At 33.7% G+C, this 27617-nt stretch overlaps 2 protein-coding genes and 2 pseudogenes across 6 annotated transcripts; all 4 read right to left on the bottom strand.

Moving 5' to 3' along the window:
- Positions 1-287: 287 nt before the first annotated feature.
- LOC109807104 (cysteine-rich receptor-like protein kinase 15) lies at positions 288-13823 on the bottom strand. Of its 5 annotated transcripts, XM_083060165.1 has the most exons (8): positions 12719-13823; positions 7315-7455; positions 7096-7217; positions 6799-7009; positions 6472-6672; positions 1275-1314; positions 1015-1165; positions 288-859 (listed from the first exon to the last, which is right to left on the bottom strand). In XM_083060165.1, exons 1-8 carry the CDS (start codon positions 13542-13544, stop codon positions 563-565), a joined length of 1989 nt encoding a protein of 662 aa, XP_082916291.1. In that variant the 5' UTR covers positions 13545-13823; the 3' UTR covers positions 288-562. The 5 variants fall into 5 exon arrangements, with proteins under 5 accessions (XP_082916291.1, XP_082916289.1, XP_082916290.1 ...); XM_083060163.1 differs by lacking the exons at positions 1275-1314; positions 6472-6672 and having other exon boundaries at positions 1015-1082; positions 7105-7220; XM_083060164.1 differs by lacking the exons at positions 1275-1314; positions 6472-6672 and having other exon boundaries at positions 1015-1082; positions 7105-7217; positions 12719-13822.
- Positions 13824-16421: 2598 nt separating this feature from the next.
- On the bottom strand, positions 16422-20136 carry LOC109812998 (cysteine-rich receptor-like protein kinase 10; annotated as a pseudogene).
- A 2363-nt stretch (positions 20137-22499) lies between these two features.
- Positions 22500-23807, bottom strand: LOC145949249 (antimicrobial ginkbilobin-2-like protein; annotated as a pseudogene).
- Positions 23808-25810: 2003 nt separating this feature from the next.
- LOC109795217 (NDR1/HIN1-like protein 26) lies at positions 25811-26697 on the bottom strand. Its single transcript, XM_020354656.3, has one exon. The coding sequence runs from the start codon at positions 26694-26696 to the stop codon at positions 25890-25892; it is 807 nt and encodes a 268-aa protein (XP_020210245.2). The 5' UTR covers position 26697; the 3' UTR covers positions 25811-25889.
- Between the last annotated feature and the right edge of the window lie 920 nt (positions 26698-27617).

The following is a 27617-nucleotide window of genomic DNA, read 5'->3' as shown; positions in this document are numbered from 1 at the left end:
AATAAAATAAAAATAAAATAAAATAATTTAAAAGATATAATTGGTTATTAATGTAAAAAACTTTAAATTTACTGTGTATAGATAATTAACTCATATTTTATTTATGAAAGAAAAAAATGCTTTTAGAATGTCTGAATTGCTTCTATAAAGTATAAATTGAGTCTCCATTGCTTTTATAAAGTCTCAGACTCAGATGCTTTTACAATGTCCCGATTGCTTTTAAAATATAAATATATCTTTGAAAAGAATTATTAAATGGAAACACGTATAGAGCACGTGACTTGCAAAACAACCTGATTTTATATAAATTAGTGTACAAATATGTAAGAATTTAATTCTACCGTACTTACTTACAGTACATAATATTATTTGATAAAATGTAACACTTAATATCTACTTAAGGAATTCTGAGTTTTATGTGGATTTCTGAAACGTTATTGTCCCAATTTTCTGAATTTGCCTATTGCTTTTGTCTTCAAAGATGTACATTTGCACGTGGATATGTTACAATTTAGTGTCTATGGTTTCTATATACCACAGAACAAAGGCTGTCACCATTGTATTAACGAGGAAAGAATTTAGTGAGAGTAATTTCATTGATGGAATCGCTGATATTATCTAATTTTTTGTTGGTCGTATTACCCTTAAAGTATCCTGGTTCATGAGGGTGAGGCAAGTTGACTGAAGGGCTGTTGAGGTAAAACACAACAGTTGCCATTGTAGGTCTATCATTTGGATCTTCCTGAACGCACAACAATCCAATGTGGATGCATTTGATGACTTCTTCTCGGGAATAAGGTCCTCCTATGTTAGGATCTAATAGTTCCAGTGGTGTTTGCTCTGTCCATTTCGTCCATGCCTACAATATCTCAATTTGTCAACCACTCAAATCATACTCTCAACTTAATACACATACATACATATATATATATATATATATATATATATATATATATATATATATATATATATATTTCATTAATAGAAAAGAAATAGAATAAATTATGTACTCACGTGTCTTCGGATATCATCAACACTCTCTGGTTGAGAAGAACATCCTTTCCTCTTCCCATTAATTATCTCTAGAATCATGACTCCAAAACTAAACACATCAGATTTCACAGAAAATTGTCCAAACATTGCATATTCCGGAGACATATAACCGCTACGTCAAAAATACAAGACAATTTGTTTAATGATCGTTAATGACAATGATTGATAGGTAAAACAGGGCAAATAAGAAAGTGAATGCAGTATAGGAATGAAAAACTTACTAGGTCCCTACAATTCTACTTGTACTTTCTTCAATTTGATCTGTGTTATGAAATCAGCGTGATACGGAAGCGCTGGATCGCGTCAATTGGAGATAATGAGAAGGAAGTAGAGAGACAAAAATATTGACACACAATATTTACGTGGAAAACTCCAAATTTGGAGAAAAACCACGGAAGAACGAGAGCAAAATTATTTCACTATGTAAAAAGGAGAGTACAAGAAAGTTCTCTAATATGATGAGAACAGAAAGTTAATAAATCCCCAATAATATGAAGACTTAAAACAAAAATGATCTCTCAAATTTTCTGACTAAAAATACTCTCTCAAATGGAACTAGAAAGATATTAAGATGAGTAAAAAAAAAACTCTCCTTTTTCTCTCAACTTCGGTGTGTCTTGTGGTGAGCAATGAGTGCCTTTTATAGGCAAAGAATGCACCGAGAATCAAGCAACAAATGAAGAAAAATGTGTGTGAACACAATATGTTGTATTCAAAGAAAGCTGCACCGAGTTTGGCTGAAAATTTGAGCCATCGAAAGTTGGAAAGTTGGCACCGCAACTTTTGACCAACAATCTCCACCTTGGCTCAAATTTGATAAGTTGCTCATCGTCAGATAAAGTCCCAAAGGATATTCAAGTGCTGTAAAGACCAACTAAGTTCAAACAATGTTGAAACTTAGCATTTGGAAGTGGCTTAGTAAGCATATCTGCTGGATTATCAGAAGTATGAATCTTTTTTACTACAACTTCACCAACAGTAACAATATCTCGGATAAAGTGATGTTTTACATCTATGTGTTTGGTCTTGTCATGATAACGACTATTCTTGGTCAAATGAATAGCACTTTGGCTATCACAAAACACAATAAGAACATTTTGTGTGAGACCAAGTTCATTGACCAAACCTCGAATCCAAAGAGCCTCTTTCACACCCTCTGTTGCAGAAATATATTCTGCTTCAGTTGTTGACAATGCAGCAATAGATTGAAGTGATGCTTTCCAACTAATAGCAGAATTGCAGAGAGTAAAGATGTAACCAGAAAGAGATCTTCTTCTATCAAGATCACCACCATAATCTGAATCAACAAAACCTGCAACATCATTGGTTGTAGCTTTGCATCTATCAAATACCAAGCAAATATCTGTAGTACTTTTAAGATACCGAAAAATCCATTTGACAGCACTCCAGTGATCCTTTCCAGGATTATGCATGTATCTGCTCACCACGCTGACAGCATATGCTATATCAGGTCTAGTGCACACCATAGCATACATTAAACTGCCAACTGCACTAGCATATGGAACGTGTGACATACGCTCCATCTCTTCTTTTGTTTCTGGACAAAGGTCTGATGATAACTTGAAATGTGCAGCAAGTGGAGTGGAAACAGGTTTGCTGTTGCTCATATTAAATCTGTCAAGCAATCTCTCAATATATTTTTGTTGAGATAAGATCAATTTACCAGCTTGACGATCCCTGTGAATCTCCATGCCAAGAATTTTCTTAGCTGCACCTAATTCCTTCATCTCAAACTCATTGTTGAGTTGAGCTTTCAATTTCCTGATCAAAGACTTATCACGTGATGCAATCAACATATCATCAACATAAAGTAACAAGTATATGAAAGTTCCATCAGAAAATTGTTGGAAATATATACAGTCATCATATTGACTCCTGGAATAACCTTGCCGAAGCATAAAGGAATCAAACCTTTTGTACCATTGTCTAGGAGCTTGCTTGAGTCCATATAAAGATTTCTTCAATCGACAAACAAGATGCTCCTTACCAGGAACAACAAATCCCTCAGGCTGATGCATATAAATTTCTTCTTCCAGCTTTCCATGTAGAAAAGCTGTCTTTACATCAAGTTGCTCCAATTCCAAATCAAACAGAGCAACAAAAGCAAGCAAAACACGAATGGAGGTATGACGTACAACAGGTGAGAAGATCTCATTAAAGTCAATGCCTTCCTTTTGATAAAAGCCTTTGACAACTAATCGTGCCTTGCATCTAGGATCTTCAACACCAGGAATACCATCTTTCTTTTTATAGATCCATTTGCACCTTAGAGGTCGTTTGCCTTCAGGGAGCTTTGTCAAACTCCAAGTGTTGTTCTTATGAAGACTTTCAATTTCTTCATTCATAGCCACTAGCCACTTAGACGAATCAGCACAAGAAACAGCTTCAGTATAGCTGGCAGGTTCAATATCATCATTTACTTCTTGTGCAATAGACAATGCATAAGCAGTCAAATTATCATCACCAGTGTATCTAGCTGGCCTTTTGATTTGTCTTCTTGGCCTATCTCGAGCAATATTATAATCATCCTGTTGTTGAATAGGATGAGTAGTGTGATCATCAATATGATCATCAGTGCTAGACTCAGTGGTAGAGGAAGATGAAACATCAACATTAGGAGCTGCAGACTTCAATTCCAACTCCACCTTCTCGCTAGTACCCTGTAGATTATTAGTACTAGAAGAAGAGACAGAAGATTGTTTCCCAGAAGATAATAATGCATCCTCATTAAAAGTCACATCTCTACTAAGAATTATTTTTCGTGACTTAGGGTCTGAACACCATAAACGATATCCTTTGGATTCAGATGCATAACCAAGAAATATGCACTTAATAGCTCTTGGAGCTAATTTTCCATCATTGACATGTGCATATGCAGGACATCCAAAAATTCTTAAATTAGAATAATCAACAGGATTACCTGACCAAATTTCTTCTGGAATTTTGAAGTTAAGTGAGGAGTGTGGTGATCGGTTGATCAAGTAGCAAGCTGTGGATGCTGCCTCAACCCACAACTCACGTTGATGCCACAACCCAGCATTTGAGAGCATACAACGAGCTCTCTCAAGGATAGTTCTGTTCAAACGTTCTGCAACACCATTCTGCTGGGGTTTGCCTGGAATGGTTTTGTGTCTAGCAATACCATGATTTGCGCAGAACTCATTAAAGTCACCTTCATAGAACTCCAAACCATTATCTGTTCTGAGCTTTTTGACTTTCTTTCCTGTCTGAGTTTCAACAAGAGTTTTCCACTTCTTGAAAGTGGGGAAGGTCTCATTTTTATGCCTTAGAAAATAAACCCAGACTTTTCGAGAAAAATCATCAATAATGGTCATCATATAGCGACGTCCTCCATAAGAAGGAACTTTAGAAGGTCCCCAAAGATCAGAATGAATGTAATCAAGGATACCTTTTGTACGGTGAGTTGCAGTGGAGAAGCTAACTCTTTTCTGCTTCCCAAAGACACAATGTTCACAAAACTCCAACTTACCGATACCTTGATTACCAAGAAGACCTTGCTTGCTCAGAAGGTGCATGCCTTTTTCACTCATATGGCCTAGGCGCATGTGCCATAATTTGGTGACATCTTTATCATGCATAGAAGATGAAACAGCTGCTGATCCTGTCACTACAGATCCTTACAAGATATACAAACTACCAACACGGTTAGCTTTTAATAAGGTAAGGGCACCTTTAGATACTTTTAGTACTCCACCTTCAGCTGAATACTTGCACCCAAGTGATTCGAGGGTGCCAAGAGAAATTAGATTCCGCTTTAAGTCAGGAATAAAGCGAACTTTGGAAAGAGTCCTAACAATGCCATCATGAGTCTTGATCTGAATGGTACCAATTCCTGCAATCTTGCATTGGGTATCATTACCCATTAAGACAATACCACTATCAACAGGTTCAAGAGTGGTAAATAAGTCCTTATAAGGCACATGTGAAAAGTACATCCAGAATCAAGAATCCACTCATCTTTGCTCCTCTTATCAGAAGAGACAGAGAACATAACATCACCATCGGAATCAGTTTCAATATTAGCAGCTTCAGCAGGTTGTTTATTTTTCTCTTGTTTTTCTTGTTTCTTTTTCAAGATAAAACAATTAGAGATATCATGCCCATATTTCTTGCAATAGTGACAGGTTTTGTTGGATTTACGCCCTCTAGATTTGGATCTGCTCTTCTTGTTACTGGTACTCCCTTTTTCTTGAGTTCTACCTCTGACACTTAATCCCTCACCCTTGTCCTCAGAATGAATATCAAGATCAAACTTTTCCTTAGACAATAAATTAGATTTAACATCTTCAAAGGATAAGGTATCATTGTTGCTATACAACATAATTTCTTTAAAGTGTTTATAGGTAGAAGGTAAAGAGACAACCAACAAAACAGCTTTATCTTCATCATCGATTTTAATATCGATATTTTCCAGATCCATAATAATAGAGTTAAATTCATCAAGATGAGATTGAATAGGAGTACCTTCGATCATACGGAGTGTGTATAGTCGTTCTTTGAGACGAAGTTTGTTTGCGAGACTTTTAGTCATATATAGAGATTCCAACTTTAACCACAAAGCAGCAGCGGTGGTTTCGTTGGCTACTTCACGGAGAACCTCCTTAGACAAACATAATTGGATTGCTGAAAGCGCCTTTTCATCCAACTCGTCCCATTGCTCATCTGTCATGGAATCCAGTTTTTCTGACTTTCCATATAAAGCTTTCCTTAATCCGTTCTGGATAAGAACGGCTCTCATTTGGACTTTCCAAATAGAAAAGCTAATTTTGCCGTCAAACTTCTCAATGTCAAATTTGGTGACTGTAGACATCTTGAATCTCCAATTGAACAAGCAGCTCTGATACCACTTGTTATGAAATCAGCGTGATACGGAAGCGCTGGATCGCGTCAATTGGAGATAATGAGAAGGAAGTAGAGAGACAAAAATATTGACACACAATATTTACGTGGAAAACTCCAAATTTGGAGAAAAACCACGGAAGAACGAGAGCAAAATTATTTCACTATGTAAAAAGGAGAGTACAAGAAAGTTCTCTAATATGATGAGAACAGAAAGTTAATAAATCCCCAATAATATGAAGACTTAAAACAAAAATGATCTCTCAAATTTTCTGACTAAAAACACTCTCTCAAATGGAACTAGAAAGATATTAAGATGAGTAAAAAAAAAACTCTCCTTTTTCTCTCAACTTCGGTGTGTCTTGTGGTGAGCAATGAGTGCCTTTTATAGGCAAAGAATGCACCGAGAATCAAGCAACAAATGAAGAAAAATGTGTGTGAACACAATATGTTGTATTCAAAGAAAGCTGCACCGAGTTTGGCTGAAAATTTGAGCCATCGAAAGTTGGAAAGTTGGCACCGCAACTTTTGACCAACAATCTGCATCAACAATTCTGGCCATGCCAAAATCTGAGATTTTTGGATTCATATTACTGTCTAATAAAACATTGCTAGGTTTTAAATCACGATGTATTATTTTGAGACAAGAATCCTCGTGTAGATATAAAATTCCTCTAGCAATTCCTGATATGATCTTCATACGGTCACACCAAGATAGTTGTCTTCGCTTATTGGTGTCTAGAAAATAAATCAAATTACTTTGAATGGTCATTTATTCGGTTCAAATAAGAATAGATTATAAAAGTCGTTCATTTTATAAGACATATATATCTGTCGAGGTCTAATAGTTAAAATGTACCATACCCAATAAAAAGTAATCTAAGCTCTTGTTTGGCACGTATTCGTAAATGAGCATTTTTTCGTCATCTTCTAAGCAAAATCCCAGTAACCTCACTAGATTTCTGTGTTGAAGCTTAGCTATAACTTGAACCTCATTTTTAAACTCTACCGCACCTTGCCGGGAGCTTCCTGTAAGCCTCTTCACAGCTATTTCTTGTCCATCCGAAAGAATACCCTGAAAAACATATAGAAATAGTTAATTTGGTAAATGAGTAGACAACTGATATTTTCTTTTAATATGGAACTAGCTTATAAATTTACCCTATAGACCTCTCCAAATCCGCCTTTGCCTATCATATTTTCTTTAGCAAATCTATTTGTTGCAGCTTCAATTTTGGCCAACTCAAATCGCAATGACTCCAAAGTGGTGCTGTCATTCCCAACTGCTGCAAACAAATTTGAATTCTCTAAGTTAGCTGGCTAAATAAAGTGGTTCTTGAGGTCGTGAATAAAACAGGCGTATTTTTTTCTCCACATTACAGCTTTCTTTGAGAATATCATGATGATTCTTTGCTTCTTTTCTATGTAGAAAACAGCAGCAGCCCAAAGCTAAAAGCACCAGTGAAACAACAATCGGAACAACGATAACAACTACTGTTAATGTCTTCTGCTTTCTTTTACCTGCATGATATCAATACCTTGCGTCATTTCTACTTTGCAGCAAGAAGTATTAAACAACAAACAATCACGCGGCTATATAAACAAAATATTTCTCTTAATTAACTGGTGGGAGTTTTTATATATCTTTTGAACTATTCTCTTGAATGATTAAGGGGACAAATAGAGCTTGTGTTAGATATTTGATTTTGTCTTGCACACGTAGCAGTTTTATTTAGTTTTATTTTAGTTTTATTTACTTTTCTTATTGTTTTGAATTAGTCCTAGACTTTAGGAGAAAGTAATCACTTAGTCCTAGTGACCCTAGACTTTAGGAGAAAGTAACCACGTTACTTTAGTTAGTTTTTTTTTTCTGCAAGGTATTATAAATGTATTGGCAGTCAGAATAGTAGAATTGAATTCCCATTATTTTCACTCCAGAGTTAATATATTCATCTTCATACTTTGTTTCTTCTCTCTCTTGTTGTGCTCTGTTTTTGTTTTTGTTGCTGCACTTGTCTCTCAAAACCAACAACTGGTATCTAGAGCCCCATTCTTACGGACCTGTGAGCCCTATTCTTATAGACCTGCGAACCATTTTTCGTGCTGACTTGTGAAAATGGAAGCCGAATCAAATTTCTCTCAAATTGCACCTCCGATCTTCAACTGAGAAAATTATGATCTTTGGGCTGTCAAAATGGAGGCTTACCTAGAGGCTTTGGATCTTTGGGAAGCTATAGAAGAGGATTACGAAGTTCTTCCGCTGCCGGATAATCCCACCGTTGCCCAGATCAGAAGCTACGAGGAGAGAAAAATACGAAAGGAAAAAGCAAAGTCATGCCTTTTTGCGGGTGTTTCTCAAACAATCTTTACAAGAGTCATGGCTCTCAAAACGACAAAATCAATATGGGATTATTTGAAGGAGGAGTATGCTAGAGATGAAAGAATTCGAAGCATGCAGGTACTTAATTTAATGCGGGAATTTGAGTTGCAAAGGATGAAAGAATTCGAGACAATCAAGGAATACTATGACAAATTGTTAGGTATTGCCAACAAGGTGAGGTTGCTGGGCAGTGATTTTGCAGATTCCAGAATTGTTGAGAAAATTCTAGTGACGGTGTCGGAGAGGTACAAAGCATCTATAGCTTCGTTGGAGAACACAAAAGATTTGTCTAAAATCACTTTGGCTGAAGTGTTACATGCCTTGCAAGCCCAAGAGCAGCGAAGATTGACGAGACAAAATCATGTTGTAGAAGGTGCTTGGCCAAGCATCACGAAGTTGAACAGAGCAAAAAGAAACATTTCAAGAAGAATCAAGCATCAAGCAATCAAAGTCCAACAAGCAACCAAATGAAAGGCAAAGGAGGTAAGAAAAACTATCCACCTTGTCAACACTGTGGCAGAAAAGGTCATCCACCTTTCAAATGCTGGAGACGACCTGAAGCAAAATGCAGCAAATGCAACCAGATGGGGCATGAAGCTATAATTTGCAAAAACAAAAATTGTCATGATGAAGGAGCTCAAATTGCTGATCAGCAGGAGGAAACCGACTGTTTGGGCTACTTGTTTCCTGAGTAGTGAATCAAATGAAAGTTGGCTAATTAATAGTGGGTGTACCAACCACATGACCTTTGACGAGGCACTCTTTAAAGATTTGAGGCCAACCAATATCACTAAAGTCAGAATAGGAAATGGTGATTATATCACAGTCAAAGGAAAGGGGACAGTTGCAATCACAAGTTGTGTAGGCACAAAATTCATTCCTGATGTTCTTCTTGTTCCTCAACTTGACCAAAACTTGTTGAGTGTTGGTCAACTGATTGAAAGAGGATTTAAGGTTATTTTTGAAGATAAATACTGTTTGATTCAAGATGCAACTGGACAAGATATGTTCAAGGTAAAAATGAAAGGCAAAAGCTTTGCTCTAAATCCATTGGAGGAGGAGCAAGCTGCCTTCTCACTTAAGGAAAATATCACAGAAATCTGGCACAAAAGGCTTGGACATTATCATCACCGGGGGTTGTTACAGTTGAGTGAAAAAGGATTGGCACATGATGTTCCTGAGCTTCAGGATCGAATTTCAAATTGCAAAGCTTGTCAATTGGCAAGCAAAATAGAAAGCCTTTCTCAAGTACAACATGGAGAGCTTCAAAGAAGCTGCAATTAATTCACACAGATGTTGTTGGACCTCAAAGAACACCTTCTTTGAAAGGTAACCTTTATTATATTCTCTTTATTGATGACTTTACCAGAATGTGTTGGATTTTTTTCTTCAAGAATAAATCAGAGGTGGCTGAAATTTTCTGGAAGTTCAAAGCCAAGATTGAGAATGAAACTGGTTCCAAAGTTAAGATTCTGAGGTCAGACAATGGCACTGAGTACACATCTGAAAAATTCAATCAATTTTGTGCGAATTCCTGCATTGAACATCAGCTGACTGCTCCTTATACCCCACAACAAAATGGGGTCAACGAGAAGAGAAATCGATATATCTTGGAAATGACGAGATGAATGTTGCATGAGAAGAACTTGCCAAAGGAATATTGGGCAGAGGCAACAAGTACAGTTGTTTTTCTTCAGAATAGACTTCCCACCAAAGCACTAAATGATCAAACACCATTTGAGAGTCTGGTATGGTTACAAACCATCTCTTAAATTTCTCAAAATATTTGGTTGTTTGTGCTTTACTCATGTTCCACAGAGCAAGAGAGATAAGCTAGACAAGAGAGCTTCACCAGGTATCTTCATAGGCTACAGCACTGTCAGCAAAGCCTATAAAATATTTCATCCACAAACAGGGAAGATAGTTATCAGCAGGGATGTTCACTTTGTGGAAGATGAAGAATGGAATTGGGATGATAAAGGGAAGACAGATATGACCTCTCCAAATGTGAAGCTCAAGACTCCATTCTCAACCACACAGAATGAAGATGAAAACTGGCAAAATGAATTGGTGGATGATGTTCTAACACGAGGTACCAGATTACTCTCTGAAATTTATGAAAGATGCAACATTTCTGTATGTGAACCTACAGATTATGAAGAAGTAAAGAAAAATCCAAATTAGGTAGCTGCAATGAAAGAGGAGTTATCAATGATCGAGAAAAACCAAACTTGGATTCTTGTGGAAAAACCTCAAGGCAGAAAAGTAATTGGGGGTCAAGTGGGTATATAGAACTAAGCTAAATGCTGACGGTTCTATCAACAAACACAAGGCAAGACTCGTGGTGAAAGGTTATGCACAGATTTTTGGTGTGGATTACTCAGATACATTTGCACCAGTTGCTCGATTGGAAACCATAAGGTTGTTACTTGCTATAGCTGCGCAAAAGAATTGGAAGGTTTATCAACTTGATGTTAAATCAGCCTTTTTAAATGGTTTCTTACAAGAAGAAATCTATGTTGAACAACCCCAAGGCTTTGTGAAGGAAGGAGAAGAAGACAAGGTTTACTTACTCAAAAAGGCTCTTTATGGGCTAAAACAAGCCCCACGATCCTGGTATAGTAGAATTGATGATCATTTGCTGAACTTGGGATTTGTCAAAAGCTTAGCTGAATCAACATTGTATGTTAAGCATAATACAACTAATATTCTTATCATCTCACTCTATGTCGATGACCTTCTTGTAACAGGAAGCGACACAAGACTTGTAGAGAAGCTTAAGAAAGAAATGATGGAGGTATTTGAAATGACAGACCTTGGCTTAATGACATTTTTTCTTGGCATGGAGATCAAACAAGGAGAACATGAAGTCTTTATTTGTCAAAATAAATATGCCAAGGAGATTTTGAAGAAGTTCAAACTTGATGAATGCAAAGAAATGAGCACTCCAATGAATCAAAAGAAGAAGCTGAGCAAGGAAGATGGAACTGAGAAAATAGATCAAGCATATTTCAGAAGCATGATTGGGTGTCTGATGTACCTTACAGCAACCCGTCCTGACATTTTAAATGTTGTAAGCATTTTATCCCGATTTATGCATTGTCCAAGTGAAATGCACCTCAAGGCTGCAAAGAGGGTGATTAGATATGTCAAAGGCACTTGCAATTTTGGCATCAAGTACAAGTGGACTGAAGAATTCAAGTTAACAGGTTTCTCAGATAGTGATTGGGGTGGCTCAATTGATGATATGAGAAGTACTTCTGGATATTGTTTTAGCTTTGGATTAGGTGTGTTCTCTTGGAGCTCAAAGAAACAAGCAACTGTTGCTCAATCTACAGCAGAAGCAGAATTTGTTGCTGCTACAGCTGCTGTTAACCAAGTCTTGTGATTGAGGAAAATTTTAATTGATCTTAACATGGAGCAGAAGGTAAGCACGGAGGTTTTTGTTGACAACCAAGCTGCAATAGCTATTTCTCATAATCCGGTCTTTCATGGGAAGACTAAGCACTTCAACATTAAGCTATTTTTCTTAAGGGAAGTGCAAAGAGATGGAGTTGTTGACCTTGTTTATTGCAAGACAGAAGACCAAGCTGTAGATTTATTCACCAAGCCACTTTCAATCAGCAAGTTTGAGTTCTTAAGAAAGAAGATTGGGGTTTACACATCCAAAATCAAGGAGGAGTGTTAGATATTTGATTTTGTCTTGCACACGTAGCAATTTTATTTAGTTTTATTTTAGTTTTATTTGCTTTTCTTATTGTTTTGAATTAGTCCTAGACTTTAGGAGAAAGTAACCACTTAGTCCTAGTGACCCTAGACTTTAGGAGAAAGTGACCACATTACTTTAGTTAGTTTCTTTTTTTCTGCAAGGTATTATAAATGTATTGGCAGTCAGAATAGTAGAATTGAATTCCCATTATTTTCACTCCAGAGTTAATATATTTATCTTCATACTTTGTTTCTTCTCTCTGCTGTGCTCTGTTTTTGTTTTTGTTGTTGCACTTGTCTCTCAAAACCAACAGCTTGGCTGAAAATATAACATGCACAATGAATGGCGGACATAAACTATTTTGAATGAATATGTTATGGTTGTCAAAAGCATATAATCTCATGATCTGACCCTACTGGTTTGCCAAAATCACTTGTGCGTCCTATCTCTCATTGTCTGTGATATAGCAACAAAATCAAGATAATTAATAGTAATGATCTATAGACACTCGTCAGTGTTGGACAGCTACGGTTCACACACACATCACCATCTATTTGGACTTGAATTTACTTTTGGTCATCGCCGGAGATGTTTACATTTATATACTTGTGTCTTGGATATGCATCAGCACATGGTTTCCAAGGATAACTTTTTATAAGAGAATACAAAACGATAGATAATGAAAGCTACCTAACCTGGTGAAGCAAAAGGGGAAGGACTGTTGGGCAGCGGTGGCGGAGACACCCAACCACCCCCATCATGTGCTCTATGGAATGGGTATAATTCAAATCTAACACCACAACTGGGATATAATATTGTTCCTCCAGATTTTCCTCTGCAACAACCAGTTTCTGCTATGGCATCACTAAGACACCAGCTGCAGTTCTCATTGGACAGGTATGGGAGACACCAAGCGTAACCATACACCTTTTCTTTGTCTGTGATGTTCGCAGACTTGTCAGCCAATCTATTAGAAGCACTTGCTGCCTCACTTCTCAAATCGTTCATCATATCCCACACAATATTGTTGAAGCGCCCTACCTGCCCCACATAATCACGATCGTTCATAAAGGAAAGTTTAGGACTCTCCTCGACAGTGGAGAAGAAGCCACGGTCAGAGTAGCGCACGTAGCATACTTGGTACCATATTATAGCTTCTTTAGCCATGGTGCACAGCGATGATATGAGCTTGGAAGCTTGTGTCACGCATTGTTGGCAGAGTTCTGGTTTGATGTATTTTGTGCAAAGGAAGCTACCATAGACAGTGTCTGCAGTGTCTTGGCTAGAAACAGTGGTGTTGTAGAATCTGGCATTGTTGGTGCCGTTGGAGGAGAGCCAATCTAGGAGTGTTTCGACGTTAGAACGGTAAGCGCCATAGGCTGCAGAAGTGGTGTTCCTTGTGCAGTTATAGTAAGCAGAGTTCCCTTTATTGATAGCTGCTTGAATGACAGGAGAAGGAGTGCAGTGAAGAAAGAGAGAAAAGAAAGTTGGGAGCAGAAGGAATAAATGAAAAGAACCCATGTTTGGCTAGCCGATTATACGGTCTAGCAGATTCATCTTTCTTTATAATTCTATTGAATGGTGATTATTATAATATAATTATCATGCTACTTATCTTTTAGTTACTATGATCTTGGCACACCGCACAACTCAACCTTTTTCTTTTTCTATACTACATGTTGTCATGTCTACTCATTATATATTCGACTCCACCTTCTAAAACCCACATGACCAATATTATTGCCAATATAAAAGGGAACAACCCACTCTCTTCTCGCACTGCAATTATGGACACAATCTTGGTTGATTTTGTTTAAGATATTCCCACAGAAAAGAACACTCAACGGAGCTAACAGTTTTTAAACCCGGCTGCTAACATCACATTTAATAGTGTGTAATAACAAAAATATATGTAATGTCAAGCAATATCGAATTTTAGGAACAGGGAAATCTTTAAAATATTTTAAGAAAGATTACAAAACATTAATTCACTTATAATATTTATCTTGGGTGGTAAAAAAATTGACCATTCAATAACGAACACTGTACATTAATAAATTTTTCTTAATTAATTTCATGAATGAGATATAAAACTTCAGTTACAATTATTGATAATTTACACATAATTTTGTTGGATAAATTTAGGGAGTAAATTAAAGAAAATCAACTGTTTTTTCTTACTTTTTTACTTTTGTTTTCTCTCATTTCCTCATCGGGACAGACCCTCAATGAAAACAAATAATTGTTCATAAATTCCTTTCTAACTTCATATATTGAATATCTAATTTTATTAATTTAATTTAAATGCATTGCCATATAAAATATTTTTATATTACCATTTAATTATCCCCTCATTGGCTTGTATGATAAATTTAATTTTTTTTTGAGAAAATAAAACTACTTTAAATGTCTTAATCAAACTTAACATGATTTTTATTAGGAATAATATGCTCTATTTTTTTTATTACTCTATTTCTTCCAGACTTATATAAACAAAAAAAAAAGCTAAAATTATTTAATTTTTAATCTCAATTAAAATATTTGTATAATACCCTTAATTAATGGAAACCTAATTTTATATAAAAAAAATCTTGAAAATAAAATCTCGATTAAATCAAAGATATTTGTATTTGAAGATGTTAACATTAGATATGATGAAATTAGTTAAAATTTATGTATGTTTAAATTTATTATCCATTTTTTTTCTTATATTCTGAAAAGAGTATATATTAGAGTAAATAATACCCATGTTTCTAAAGAAATGTTTCAAAAAAGAGGAAATAATATGTATGCACCGAGTAACAATGTGAAAAAGTGTTACATGTGTTATATAATCATGAATCACTAAATATGATGAATTTAGTGACAGTAAAAATATTTATATAAACAATTATTTTTATTGATTAACTTATAATTTTTCAAAACTGACCGTAACTCTATATATTAATAACAACACATTAAAAACGAATAAATATTGATAATGGTTTACAAATGTCTTCATAAGATTTTTGTTCGTCATGTAAAATTTAGTTTCCCTACTAAGTCACCAAGAAAAAAAAATAGTTTCTCTTTTTTTGTAAAAAGAAATATATAATAATAATAATAATAATAATTCTTAGTGATTTAAATCTTCATATCCTCAAGTTAAATTAATGCAGTTGGAATTACTAGGTTTAGCTTAATAGTAAGAAGTTAGGATATATAATCTTAAGTTCAAATTATGGTGCAATGGATGAAAAGAATTGCATACTTCAGTTGAGAGTGACTTATAGAGTGTACAAAAGGCTAACGAGAGAATAAATCACTTAGGTTGATGAATATAGTCAAAGGATTATTTCTGTTTTGGATTTTGTTAGCCAATATTGGTGCCTAGCACATTCAAATTATCAAAGAAGCTACGTACATAATACATTTAGACATTACAATTGGGCAAACTAGTGGTTTCTGGATCATGCTCCTTTAATAGTGGAGGACTGAATCGGGTACATTATTTGCATATGCTTGAATTTTATTCGTCCCCATTTTCCAAAAAACAATGCATAGTTTCGTTCAGCTTCAACTTCAACATGCAAATATATTCATTTCATTTCCCACGGGTGGCGTTGAGGTTTGTCGTGACGTTAACTAAGGAGGTGATGAGGTCTGTCGATTCATCTCCTTGGGTGGACCCAAAACTTCATTCATATGCTCCTCCTTTCTTTTGTCATAATCATGTTCATTTTGCCGACCATGCTTTCTGACCCTACCATTGTTTCACAATATACTGAAAATATGTGTACAACGAATCTGCTAGCTAGTTAGTTTAATCCCTTTTCATTTATGAAATATTTAATTAAAAACGATGCCGTGTCAATGCCAATGTTCAGAATGTCCTTATTAGTTATTATTATTCCTATTCTAAACTGTGCATCTACTTGAGGATTTATATAATTGAAATATTGGGATCTCCAAATCGTGATGATGGATTTGTTTCCATATATACGACGTTTATCATAAGTTTAACTTACTGTATGTTCCGTCCATAATTATTATATGACAAATACCATTGATGCCGTCACTCATCTTGTTCAAATCCTTGATGGTCATGTTGTCCACTATTCATGAGGAAATGGAAAATCAAGTGACTAATTAAGGGCTAGCTGCTGAGTGAGTCCATTTTTATTGATGACTTACTCTTGGCGGTAAGATCACTTTCCAATTTACAAACAGATAGTTCTAACGGTGTTTGGTTTAAATTAACATGTTACCATTAGTCCAGGCCACATAATCATGATCTTTCACAATAGAAAATTTTAGGACTTTCCTCCAACTTGGAGAAGAAACAACGATTTGAGGATCGCAAAAGGTAGACAATGATGGCGTCTTTTGCCGTCGGGAGCAGAAGTGATATGTTGCTTGTGCATGTTGGGGAGCTTGATGGTAATGATTTATTTGGATGGGAGACGGAAATAGATAATTGGGATTAGTTAGTATGAAAAAATGGAAGGAACCCATGCTTAGGAATAGAGGTAACGTGACATCAATGAAAATACGGGGTAGCATAGCATATCAATCTATCTGCTACCTTTTTTAATCTTATTGAACTTAGAATTGCCTAGTGATGTTATTCGGAGTATAATAAATATTTAAAAATGTGATTCACTTCACTTTATTCGTTCTCAAGTGTCAACCTCAAATTTTATTTAATTTTTCCTTTATACTTTCTCGTTTCCACCCATCATTTTATATCATAAATCCTTATTAAATGATATTGCGACACTCATTTCAACTAACCCTCTATATCTGTAAAAAGAGAAAAGGGATATGTATCTCAAGGAGCGAAGGAGGGGGATCACAATAAGTCAAATATGAAATAACCCACAATGTTCACATACTGCCATTGTGGGGACATTCTGCTCTTGTTGAGATTCCCACTTCGAAAATACTCACAAGTGTTCCACCAAGCTATAATTTAAACCCGAAAACATCACATTCAATATAAAACATGTACAAAGACTTCAAGGATTCTTGGTTACTGCACCTTCACCAGAACAAAGTGATCCAGTTATCACTCAAAATAAATATTTATTATATATTTAAAAGTTAGTTTAACATTAACAAAACTTTAAATATATTATATTACAAAGATAGGATTCAATCTTCAACTTGAGAATGTAGTTGCGATTCAACACTTCATCCTAATTTGTTAAACAAAATATATGTATTTTAGTTAATTTTAACTTTTAAAATATTTAAAAATTCTAAATGAGAAAATTTTCTTTTAGACGGCCAAACATAACAAATTATTAATATATTTTAAATTATTTATTTAATTAATATTATGCAAAGTATCATTTTATATGAAAGATTTTAATTGAAATAAATAAATAAGAAAGATTATCGTTCATTTAAAAATTAAAGAAAACATGTGTTATTTAAAAATATCTCATGGAGTTCATATAGCAATTTGTCCAAAATTTTATTATGAAACAAATATTTATACAAAGACAAATTATATTCTGAAAAACTATGGAGTAAAATAGTCTTAATCCTCTAAATTGAAAACCAAATGAAGGTGGTCTCACAAAATCGGTGACCTTGTGCTATGACGATGGTTGATGGTTCAACAATAACACTAAGTTTCTTTTGTCATTCCCTTGTTATTGCGTTTCAAATTCACATTTTAAAAACCTAAATTCAACTTCTTTGCTCAACGTCGCTTTCTCCTATATAATTTCTTTCAAGTAGATGCCTCTGCTTCTCATTGTGAACCTAGTATAAAACTATAAATAACTGAGCCCATTTTTATAATTAGGTAATTGCCTAAGAAAACGTTTCAACATATCCGTGTTTATTTTCTTCGAGATATTAATCTTCTTGACAGTAATTTGTAATTGTAAATATATGAACAGAACTTTAGATTTATGTATGTCGTCAGTTTTGAAAATTCGGGTATCAATTTTGCACATCAGTTAGAATGATCGATGACTGTTAATGTGAACGCTACATTTTTTTAGTGTAATGATTGAGAAGTAAGGATCCTAATTTAATTTGCTCATGTGGATAGGGAAAAAGAAAAGAGGAAATTTGTCTAACATTTATCCACATTTAGAAAGATAAGCTCCACAATTCATCAAATCAGTATGTGTCCTTAGCGAGTTGCTACAGTACCTAAAGAAATCTAAGGGCTTTTGGTTACAGTATTTTTCTTTTTTTTTGGAACAATAGTTGAATGAGCTTAAGGTACAAAGGGAAAAGATAGAGGGAGAGAGAGTTTATTTAATATCAATAATAGTGCCGGAATTCTTAAATTTTTGAGGGTAGCATAGATCTGATATCATCTTAAAATAGTAAATTTAAGCTTAACTCAATCTTACAAAATCGATTTATTAGGTGAGGATTATTTTTTACTTATATATTTTTTAATTGTCTTGGACGTAAGACTTTAATTTTTCTTAATATAAGTCTATTACCGGGGTCTTCCTGTTCACACAACAAACCAATATAAAGGCATCTAATCTCACACTCATAATATCTTCAATGTATACGAGACAAATTTCGACAATGAATTAGAATACTCAGATATTTCCGTATGTCATCAACACCATCGAATACAGAAGGAGAAGCTTTTCTTTTTCCACCGAATATCTCTAGCACCATGATTCCAAAACTAATAAACTATACACATCAGATTTTACAAAAAAAAAAAAAAAAAACTAACCATGCATTACATACTCAAGAGACATGTATTCACTGTATATACAACTTTTATTAATGGTAAAATTTAAACAAATAGGGGAGAGAAAAAAAAAGGTATAATGCAGATAATTAAGATCTGTTCAAATTGATCAATAATTACGTAGCAGCAAACTATCCAGAGGGTAATTGAAAAATTGCAAGTAGAAATTTAGGAAAAATTATTTTACAAAGGCCCAACAATTTTATATGTATTTTCTTCCATATTGTCTGCAGCAACAATTCTCATTATTCCAAAATCTGAGATTTTTAGATTCATGTTTCTATCTAACAAAACATTACTAGGTTTGACATCATGATGTATAATTTTAAGGTGGGAATCTTCATGAAGATAAAAAATTCCCTTAGCATTTCCTTTAATAATATTGTGTCGGATAAACCAATTTAATTGTCTTCTCTTTTCAGAATCTGCAGGGTAAAACGAGTTAGGAATACCCTATTTATTCATTCATCTTGCAAGAATATATATATATATATATATATATATATATATATATATATTTATTTATTTATTTAACTTAATTAAAACTGAATGTAATTATTAAAGTACTAACCAAATAGAAAGTATTGAAGACTCGTGTACATATTCATATACGAGTATCTTTTCTTGTCCATCCAAACAAAATCCTTGTAATTTCACCAAATTTCTTTGTTGAAGTTGAGCTATAACAAGAACCTTCACAGCTATCTCTTGCCCATTGGAGAGTACAACCTGTAGGACAAAATGAATCAGATGTTAACTAAAATCAAATCTATAATAAAAGTACAAGATTAAGTGCAATACCCTCTTCTGTCTTATGGTACTGATGTCACCTTATAAACTTCTCCAAATACCTTTTCCAATCATGTTTTCTTTAGCAAACTTGTTTGTTGCAGATTCAATTTCACCTAAATCAAACCACAAGGATTCCAAAATAGCAACTTCATTCCCAACTGCACCAAACAACTTTGAATGTATTAAGCAACTTGGGAAACAAAAATACTGCGGCTGTTTTAATCAATGCATAGCACTCTTATTGTTAAATTAACACATGACAGCTTTGTTTGAGAATAGTCTCATGATTCTTCCTCCGTCTACTGCTTATAAAATTGCTGCAACTCATCAGGAATATCAGCACCACCGATATAACAACCAGGAGAATCACAGGCTTTTTGTGACCAAAGTGGGGTCGTTGATCAAGTTATTTACGTAAATGGGACTGTTTTGAATTTATTTACGCCTTTGGGACTGTTTACAACGGTGTCGCTATGGCTCATAGCGACACCCATGCCACGTGGCTTTTTTTTTTTGCGTAGGGATGGCTGGAATGAGCCACAACAGTGTCGCTATGGGCTGGACCAACACAGTTTGTGAGCCAACAAAGATGGTGTAGCCCATAGCGACACCATTTAAGAAAAAAAATAAAAAAAACTAAAATAATTTAAATGTAACCTTAAAATAATCAACTGAGTATACTTATTATATATTTATAAAAATAAAAAATGTTTATTTAAAAACGTAATTTTAAAAAATAGATTTAATTATTTATGTAAGTGGTGTTGTGGCCTATAACGACACAGAGTCGCTGTGGCCCACAGCGCCACTAATTAATTTTTTTTTTAGTTATTAACTTATTTTGTTTGAAAATTTGTTTAATTTATATTTAGCACTTAAATATTAATTTGTAATTATAAAGTTTATTTTTCTGTAATTTATATTGTTTTTGTATATATATTTTTGTACTTTAAATAATTTAAAATAGGCGCTGTAGCCTACAGCGACTCTTAGTGTCCCTGTAGCCCACAGCGCCACTAATTAAATTTTTTTTTTTTAAATTATTAACTTATTTTGTTTAAAAATTTCTTTATTTTATATTAGCAGTTAAATATTATTTTGTATTTATAAACTTATTTTTTCTCTAATTTCTTTTCTTTATATATATTTTTTTATTTTAAATTATTATATATTTATAAAATAATAAACTGAGTTATATTTATTATATATTTATAAAAATAAAAATAAATTGTTTAAAAACGTAATTTTAAAAATATGTATTTAATTGTTTATAAAAGTGGGTTATTTTTAATTTTACGTTTTTATATTTATATTTAAAAGTACATAAATGAAATAATTAAAATAAAATTATATTATAATATGTTAAATTTTAAAAAAAATTGTGGAAAAAATAAGTAAAAAAATAAAAACGAAAATTATTTTATAAATATGTTAATTTTTAAAAAACTGGGGAAAATTATTTATTTTTTAAATATTAACATTTCATTTTAAAAACTTAATTTTTATATTTTTAATTAAATAAGTATAGAAATAAACAAATTTAATTAAATTTATATTTTAAGTATTTTGTTTAATATAATTAAAAATATAGTTTCAGTAATTTTTTAATAAATTTAATTAAAAATAATTAATTGTGTAGTTTAAAGAAAATTTATTATTTAAGTGTATTAATAATTTTTTTATATGTAAATTTTAAAAAAACTGGGCAAAAAATAAGTGAAGGGAAAAAATGTAGAAAAACACAAAAAAAATGAATTACAAAATAAATTTTAAAAAAAAAACTAGTAGAATAAATCTGGAGAAAAAATGACCCAATAACAAAAAAAAAAACAAAAATTTTAAAAAAAATTGATGTAAAAAAACAAAAAAATAAAAAAATAATAATAATAAAAAAAAGACTGGTCGCTATGGGCCATAACGACTTTTTGTCGCTATAGCCCATAGTGACTTTAAGTAGGAAAAAAAATGAATTTTTTTATAAAAAAAAGAAGGCTAGTGTCGCTGTGGGCCATAGCGACACATTTGTCGTTATGGCCCACAGCGACACTAGCCTTCTTTTTTTTTTTTTTTCAAAATTTTCGTTTTTTTTGGGTTATTGGGTTTTTTTTTTCCAGATTTATTGTACTAATTTTTTTTCTAAAAATTATTTTGTAACTCATTTTTTTTGTATTTGTTATTATCTCCATTTATATAAATACATTCTGTCCCTAGAAATTTTTTTTTTCATTTTTTATTATGCACTATATATAATTTTTAAATAAAATATATCTGTTAAAAATTATTATATATTCAACATTCTAGTAAATTATTTTACAAAAATTTACTTAATTCCAATAAATTATTAACTTAATTTCTTTTTCCAAATTTTAATTTATATTATCAATTTCATATAAATATATATTTATAAATTTATTATTTCTATAATTTCTTTACTTTATACATTTTTTTTCTTTTTTATCTATTTAAATATTTATAAAAGTGGCGCTATGTGTCGCTATAAGCCATAGCGCCACTAATTTTTTTTTTTAAATTATTAACTTAATTTATTTTTTACATTTGAATTTATTTTTTTAAGCCGTTTGGTGGCGCTATGGGCTATAGCGACTTTATTTAAGTCGTTTAGTGGCGCTATGGGCTATAGCGACTTTATCTATATGGCTTTCATAGCTTCCCTGAAGTGAAAAAAATGTCACGTGTCACCGGTGTCGTTATGGGCTATAGCGACACCGTTATAAACAGCCCCAAAGGCGTAAATAAATTTAAAACAACCCCATTTACGTAAATAACTTGGTCAACGACCCCACTTTGGTCAAAAAGCCAGAATCACAACTATTACTAATACTGAATGTTTTCATTTTCCTGCATAACATCAACACCCCTTATGTGTCATTGACATGGATTCCTCTAAGAATGTTTATAATTGATGCTTAATTGAAGACAAAAACAGTGAAAGGGTTGGTTAGTGGTTATTCCAAACCTGATGGTGCTGAATGGTGGAGTTGAGCCAGTGTATTAGGTAGCTGTGGCAATGTCTCCCAAGTGAGTGGATGGTGAAATGGGATATTATTCAAGTCTAACACCACAACTGGGGTAAATAACTCTTCCTCCAGCTTTTCCTCTGCCACAGGAGGCTGGAATTTTGCCATTTTGGCTATGGCATCACTGAGACACCATCGACAGTTTTCCGATGAAAGGTAAGGGATGCACATTCCATTGTATATAGTGTTTGGTTAGTTGTGATGTTCACTGACTTGTAGCCATACTTGATGGAGCCAATAAAAGGAGCATTAGCTGTTCGATTTCTGACATTGTTCATAGTATCCCAGAGTATGCTGTAGAAGTTGCCTACCTGTCGCATATAGTCCTGCTCATTCATGAAGCTACATTTAGGACTCTTTTCTACAATGGTGAAGAAATAACTATTAGAGTAACGCATGAAGCAGTTATCAGCCCAAAGAATGGCTCCTTTTACCAATGGACACAGTTTTGTTATCAACATGGTTTTGTTTATCACGCACTCCTTACAGTCTGGTTTCCCATCTCTAATTCTGCTCATGAAGAGGCCATAGATTGTGTGGGAGGAAGTGTTGCCTTCTTCAATGGTGGTGTTGTAGAATTTGGCAGTGGTTGTGGCGTTGAAGGAAAGCCATGAGAAAAGAGTTTGAAGGTTGATATGATAGGTGTTATTGGGTGAGTAAGTGCTCTTGTTTGAACAGATATAGTAAGGTGGTGGCGGGTAAGATACGTTTGTAGCAGCTTTGGTATGGTTGAGGAATGTGAGGTATAAGAGAATTGGGATTAACAGTGCTGAAGAGCTGCATGAATTCATGTTTTGTTTTCTGGAATTGTGAAAGAAAATAGAACAATGAAGCAGATCAACAAAGCTGTTTCCTATATTTCAATGTGTGACTCATGAGAAGCTAGTCTTTTAACCTACCCTACTACTAATTGATACTGCACAGTATACTCCAGAAATTCTATTTGTATAACACTGCAAGCATATTTCCATGTTCATGACGTGTCATCAAGAAAATGCATGCAAGAATAATGTTAACTCTACTTAGAATGAATCATTAATTTATTAAAGAGAATTTCTAGGGTACTTTCAAATTATTGAGGGGCTTTGGTATTGTAAATGATGTGTTGTTGATGTGTATTTATGTGTTTATTTAAAATTCACATTAGTTTTAAATTTTTATTTATTTAAAATCAACTATAACTGATGTTCACGTCTTTTTATTTTTTTCTCGTATCTTTCTCGCTTCCTGGTTTTTCTCTTCGCCCCGCTTCTTGGTTTTTTTCCTTTTTTTTTCTGTTATCTCTCTCACATTGGATTCAATTCCGGGAGTTCAAGATTTTTATTTTCCAGGTTTCCCTCTATCTCTTATGGGTTTGATGAGCCATTTTCTTGTTTTTAACTTTTCTTTATGTAGTATTCATGGATGGTGTTTGATGCTACTGTGAACGATTTTGCATGTATAAATCACTTTTTAATTTGTAATTTTTTGAATTTTATTTATTTCATCATATCCGCACTTGTTTTTGAGGATTTTTGTGATTTTGAAAACGAGGCATTAGGGTTAATAAACTTACGATCTTCATGTAAGCAGTCAACTTTTTTTTCCATTGTCTAAATTCCCTTCTCCGATCTATTTCTGTCGACTGCTCTCGCATGTTTTTCTATTTTCTTTTACTTAATTGCAGTTTGTTTCCGATTTTTGATGCATTATTTTTAATTCAATTTTCTGTAATTGATTCTGATCTGTCCCTGGGTTCTGTGAGAGTCTTGATGTTGCTTGTGGATAAAAAATGAAGATGCTTGATTTGTGATGTCTTTTATTGTTCCCTGTGTAAGACTATGAAGCTGAGCAAGTGTTGGAGGGTGTGCTTATTGGAGATATTGTTATCTTGTGGAAAATAAAATTATAAGTGTGCAAAGTAAATTATTTACAAAAAAAAAAAGGGACTATTTTTTTCCTCTCATTCTCTTAACAAAATAGAATGTTTAATTAAATATTCTCTTCTCACCTCTTTTCAACCAAACAATCCTTAAATAATTATTGAAATATTGGTTTAGGTTAAATAATTATTGATAAAAAAATGACTAAATCGAACAAAATTATAATTAAAAATTTCTTAGAGGATATTTTGAGAATAAAATAAGTTATTTCAGTCATTCAATAGAAAAAATAGTGGCAAATATTACATGCTTGTTGTAATTTTTGCATAGGAACATCTAAAAACTAAAATGCAAGTTGTAATTAGAGAGTGAATGTTCAGTCATTATTAACCCATTTTAGAGGTTTTTTTTTTTTCATTTTTTATTAATGGAGGTTTTTTATTTCCTTTGTGCCAGCTGTGGAGAGTGTAACTGTGTAAGCATACCGAGTATTGGACAATTAGTTGAAATCAGCTATTAGCTGAAAAAAATTAATGGAAATGGCAAAATGGCCAAGCTCAATTCCGTATACGAATTATATATCATACTTGCATTACACAGATATCTCAGATGAAAAAAGACGTGTATTGTTAGAGTTCATTAATTTTATTTTTTTTTACTTTAGATGTCGAATAGCGCCAAATATCCATAGATTCTTTTCTTTTTTTATTTTTCTATGCTTCACTTTACTTTCGAAGTGTCCGTCTTACACATAGAATCCCTCCCCTCCCCAAAGATAAAGGGAAAAAGAAGTTCCAGTCTTACATAGTTACATGGACCATTTGCTCGATGTAGTTAAATTTGTAAACTCTTTTAGGATTTTACCATTTAAATTTGAAACATTTATGCATGTATGCTTCAAAGCTTTAACTTGAAGGTTCATGTTAAAGTAAAAAATAGAAATTGGATGTAAAAATTACCGGTATCATGCTGTTATTTTGGCTGCATTATTATGCGGTTGTTCGTATAAACTAACATTATTTTATTGATTTCCATGTTATAATTTGAAATGAATAGGAGGTATTTATTTACGTAAAGTGCAAGATGTTCTTGGTATATCATGCCACGAGCATGGAACTAAATTCAAAATCAAATTCCTGTGTATTGGGAATGTACGTTATTTAGTGAGACAAATTTTCATGAAACACTATTTAAGCTTTGAAATACATACATGCCATATAATGAACTCTAACAACACACGTCTTTTTTCACCATCTTAATAAATCCCAACATAGATGTGAGAAAATTATGAATATTACACAACATAACAGAGTAATCACAAATCTAAAACAGCAATGAATTAAAAAAAAAAAAAAAAAAGAGATGATGAAAAGTGGCTGAGAAAACGAAACATAATAAAGTTAATCAATGAATTACAAAATAAATTAGTGAAAATATGTATATAGCATAATTAATCTCAAGAGAAATAAACGGGGCATCTCTTGTCCTTGAAATTAGTCAAGAGGGAACCATCGGGTCCCACGCCCACATCACAGTTGGCGTGCATCGTGTGGCGCTTGCTGTCCCACGTGGATATCTTGAATCTGATCACAGACGTCAATTCCAAGCGGAACACCACGCTACCGTCAGTCCTATCACTCTCGAACTCCGACCAACGCTGACTACTAACGGTCAACGTGGCTCCACTAAGGTCACCGTCCACCTCCGTCGTGTTCTTAGGCTGTTGGTAAAACGGATAAAGTAACGGCGACGTCCCGATTTTCTGGTCGCGGTAATAAACTGCCACGCCCATGGACTCATAGTAAACCCCGATGTTTTGGTTGGAGTTTCGGGCGCTTACGTGGAAGGTTATAACCGCGTTTTGGAACCCAGATTCTTGGGTCAGGCCTGGCAAGTTGAACTCGTGGATATGGAACCTGGGCCTGTGGGGCCGGAGGCTCAGCCATAGGATGAAGGTGATTAGGCCCACGATGGCCAGGAGGCCCAAAAAGGTGGCGCAGATTATTTTGGAGACCCGGGTTGTGAGGCTTTCATGGACCCGATGGACGTAATACCGTACCGTGTGGTGCCGTTTCAGTTGCTGTGGTTTGGGGTTCGGACCCGTGACGTGGTGAACGGGTATGTGGTCGTTGTTGCGCATTTTGGTTTTAGCGATGTGGGAGATGATGCGTTTGAGAAACGAACTACGTTTGTGTATGCGGTTTTGTAGTGAAGTTCCAGAGAGGGGAGAAAAAGTAAAGAACAGATTTTGAGTTTGGTACATGGACGAAGAAAAGAATAAGACCTTTGTCTCTTGCGTTGCATGTCCTCGTAACTAAGAAAAGAAAACTTTTTTTTTGTGCCTTTGTTATAGCTTTTGCCTTTTGCATGTACGTTTGGGAATTATGGCTTACACTTGTTAATAATGTAAAACTAACGTTTACCATCAAAAGACTAAGGTGGGAATTTTCGTATGACCTTAATTATTTTCTTTTTAACTTTTCATAGATGATTATGTATTTGTAAAATTATCACTTTCATGCGAACTTACTTCCCCTTAATCAAGATCCAAAGCTTTTATCCTTTACATCTTCTGTCGTCGGTTGGAATAAGACCCCACTCAGTTATATAGTCTCTGTTTATTAAATCTAAGCAAGTTTTAATCTTGTTATCCAAAAACAGAGACCAGCGGCTTTATCTATAGACAAGGGTTAAAGAAGTAATAATAAGATTCTTTATCATGATCATGCATGTTATTATAGAAAAAGGATACAATTAAAAAATGGTGAATAATTATTCATAATGGAATAAGGTATAAAGGTTTCGTATAATGTTGCATAAGGTATCTATACGAATTCTAGGCGAGGAGATGAAGGCATATATGTATTAATGTGGAGGGTTGTGACCCATGTATACTGATATAAATATGTTATAAGTTAGGCTTTCATATTTATATATTCTCCAATTTTATGTTTATATCATTGCCTAACTCTCAAGTCATCAATATTAGACACTAATTAAACATCAAATAACTTTGACATCTAGAGATATATATTTCCTTGTAATTATAATTCATCTAAATAATCAGTGAAGACAAAAAATTTAGAAGGCATGACCGCATGATACGATTTAGCTAGAAAATACCTGATACTGGAAAAGGGAATAAGATGGAATTATAAGGATACGTTACAAGATGTCCAGTTAT

This window comes from Cajanus cajan, chromosome 7 (assembly GCF_000230855.2).
Source record: "Cajanus cajan strain Asha chromosome 7, NIPB_CcT2T_4, whole genome shotgun sequence".
NCBI classification, from domain to species: Eukaryota; Viridiplantae; Streptophyta; class Magnoliopsida; order Fabales; family Fabaceae; genus Cajanus; species Cajanus cajan.
The sequence above is the reverse complement of the archived record's forward strand: the minus strand, read 5'-3'. Positions and strand labels throughout refer to the sequence as shown.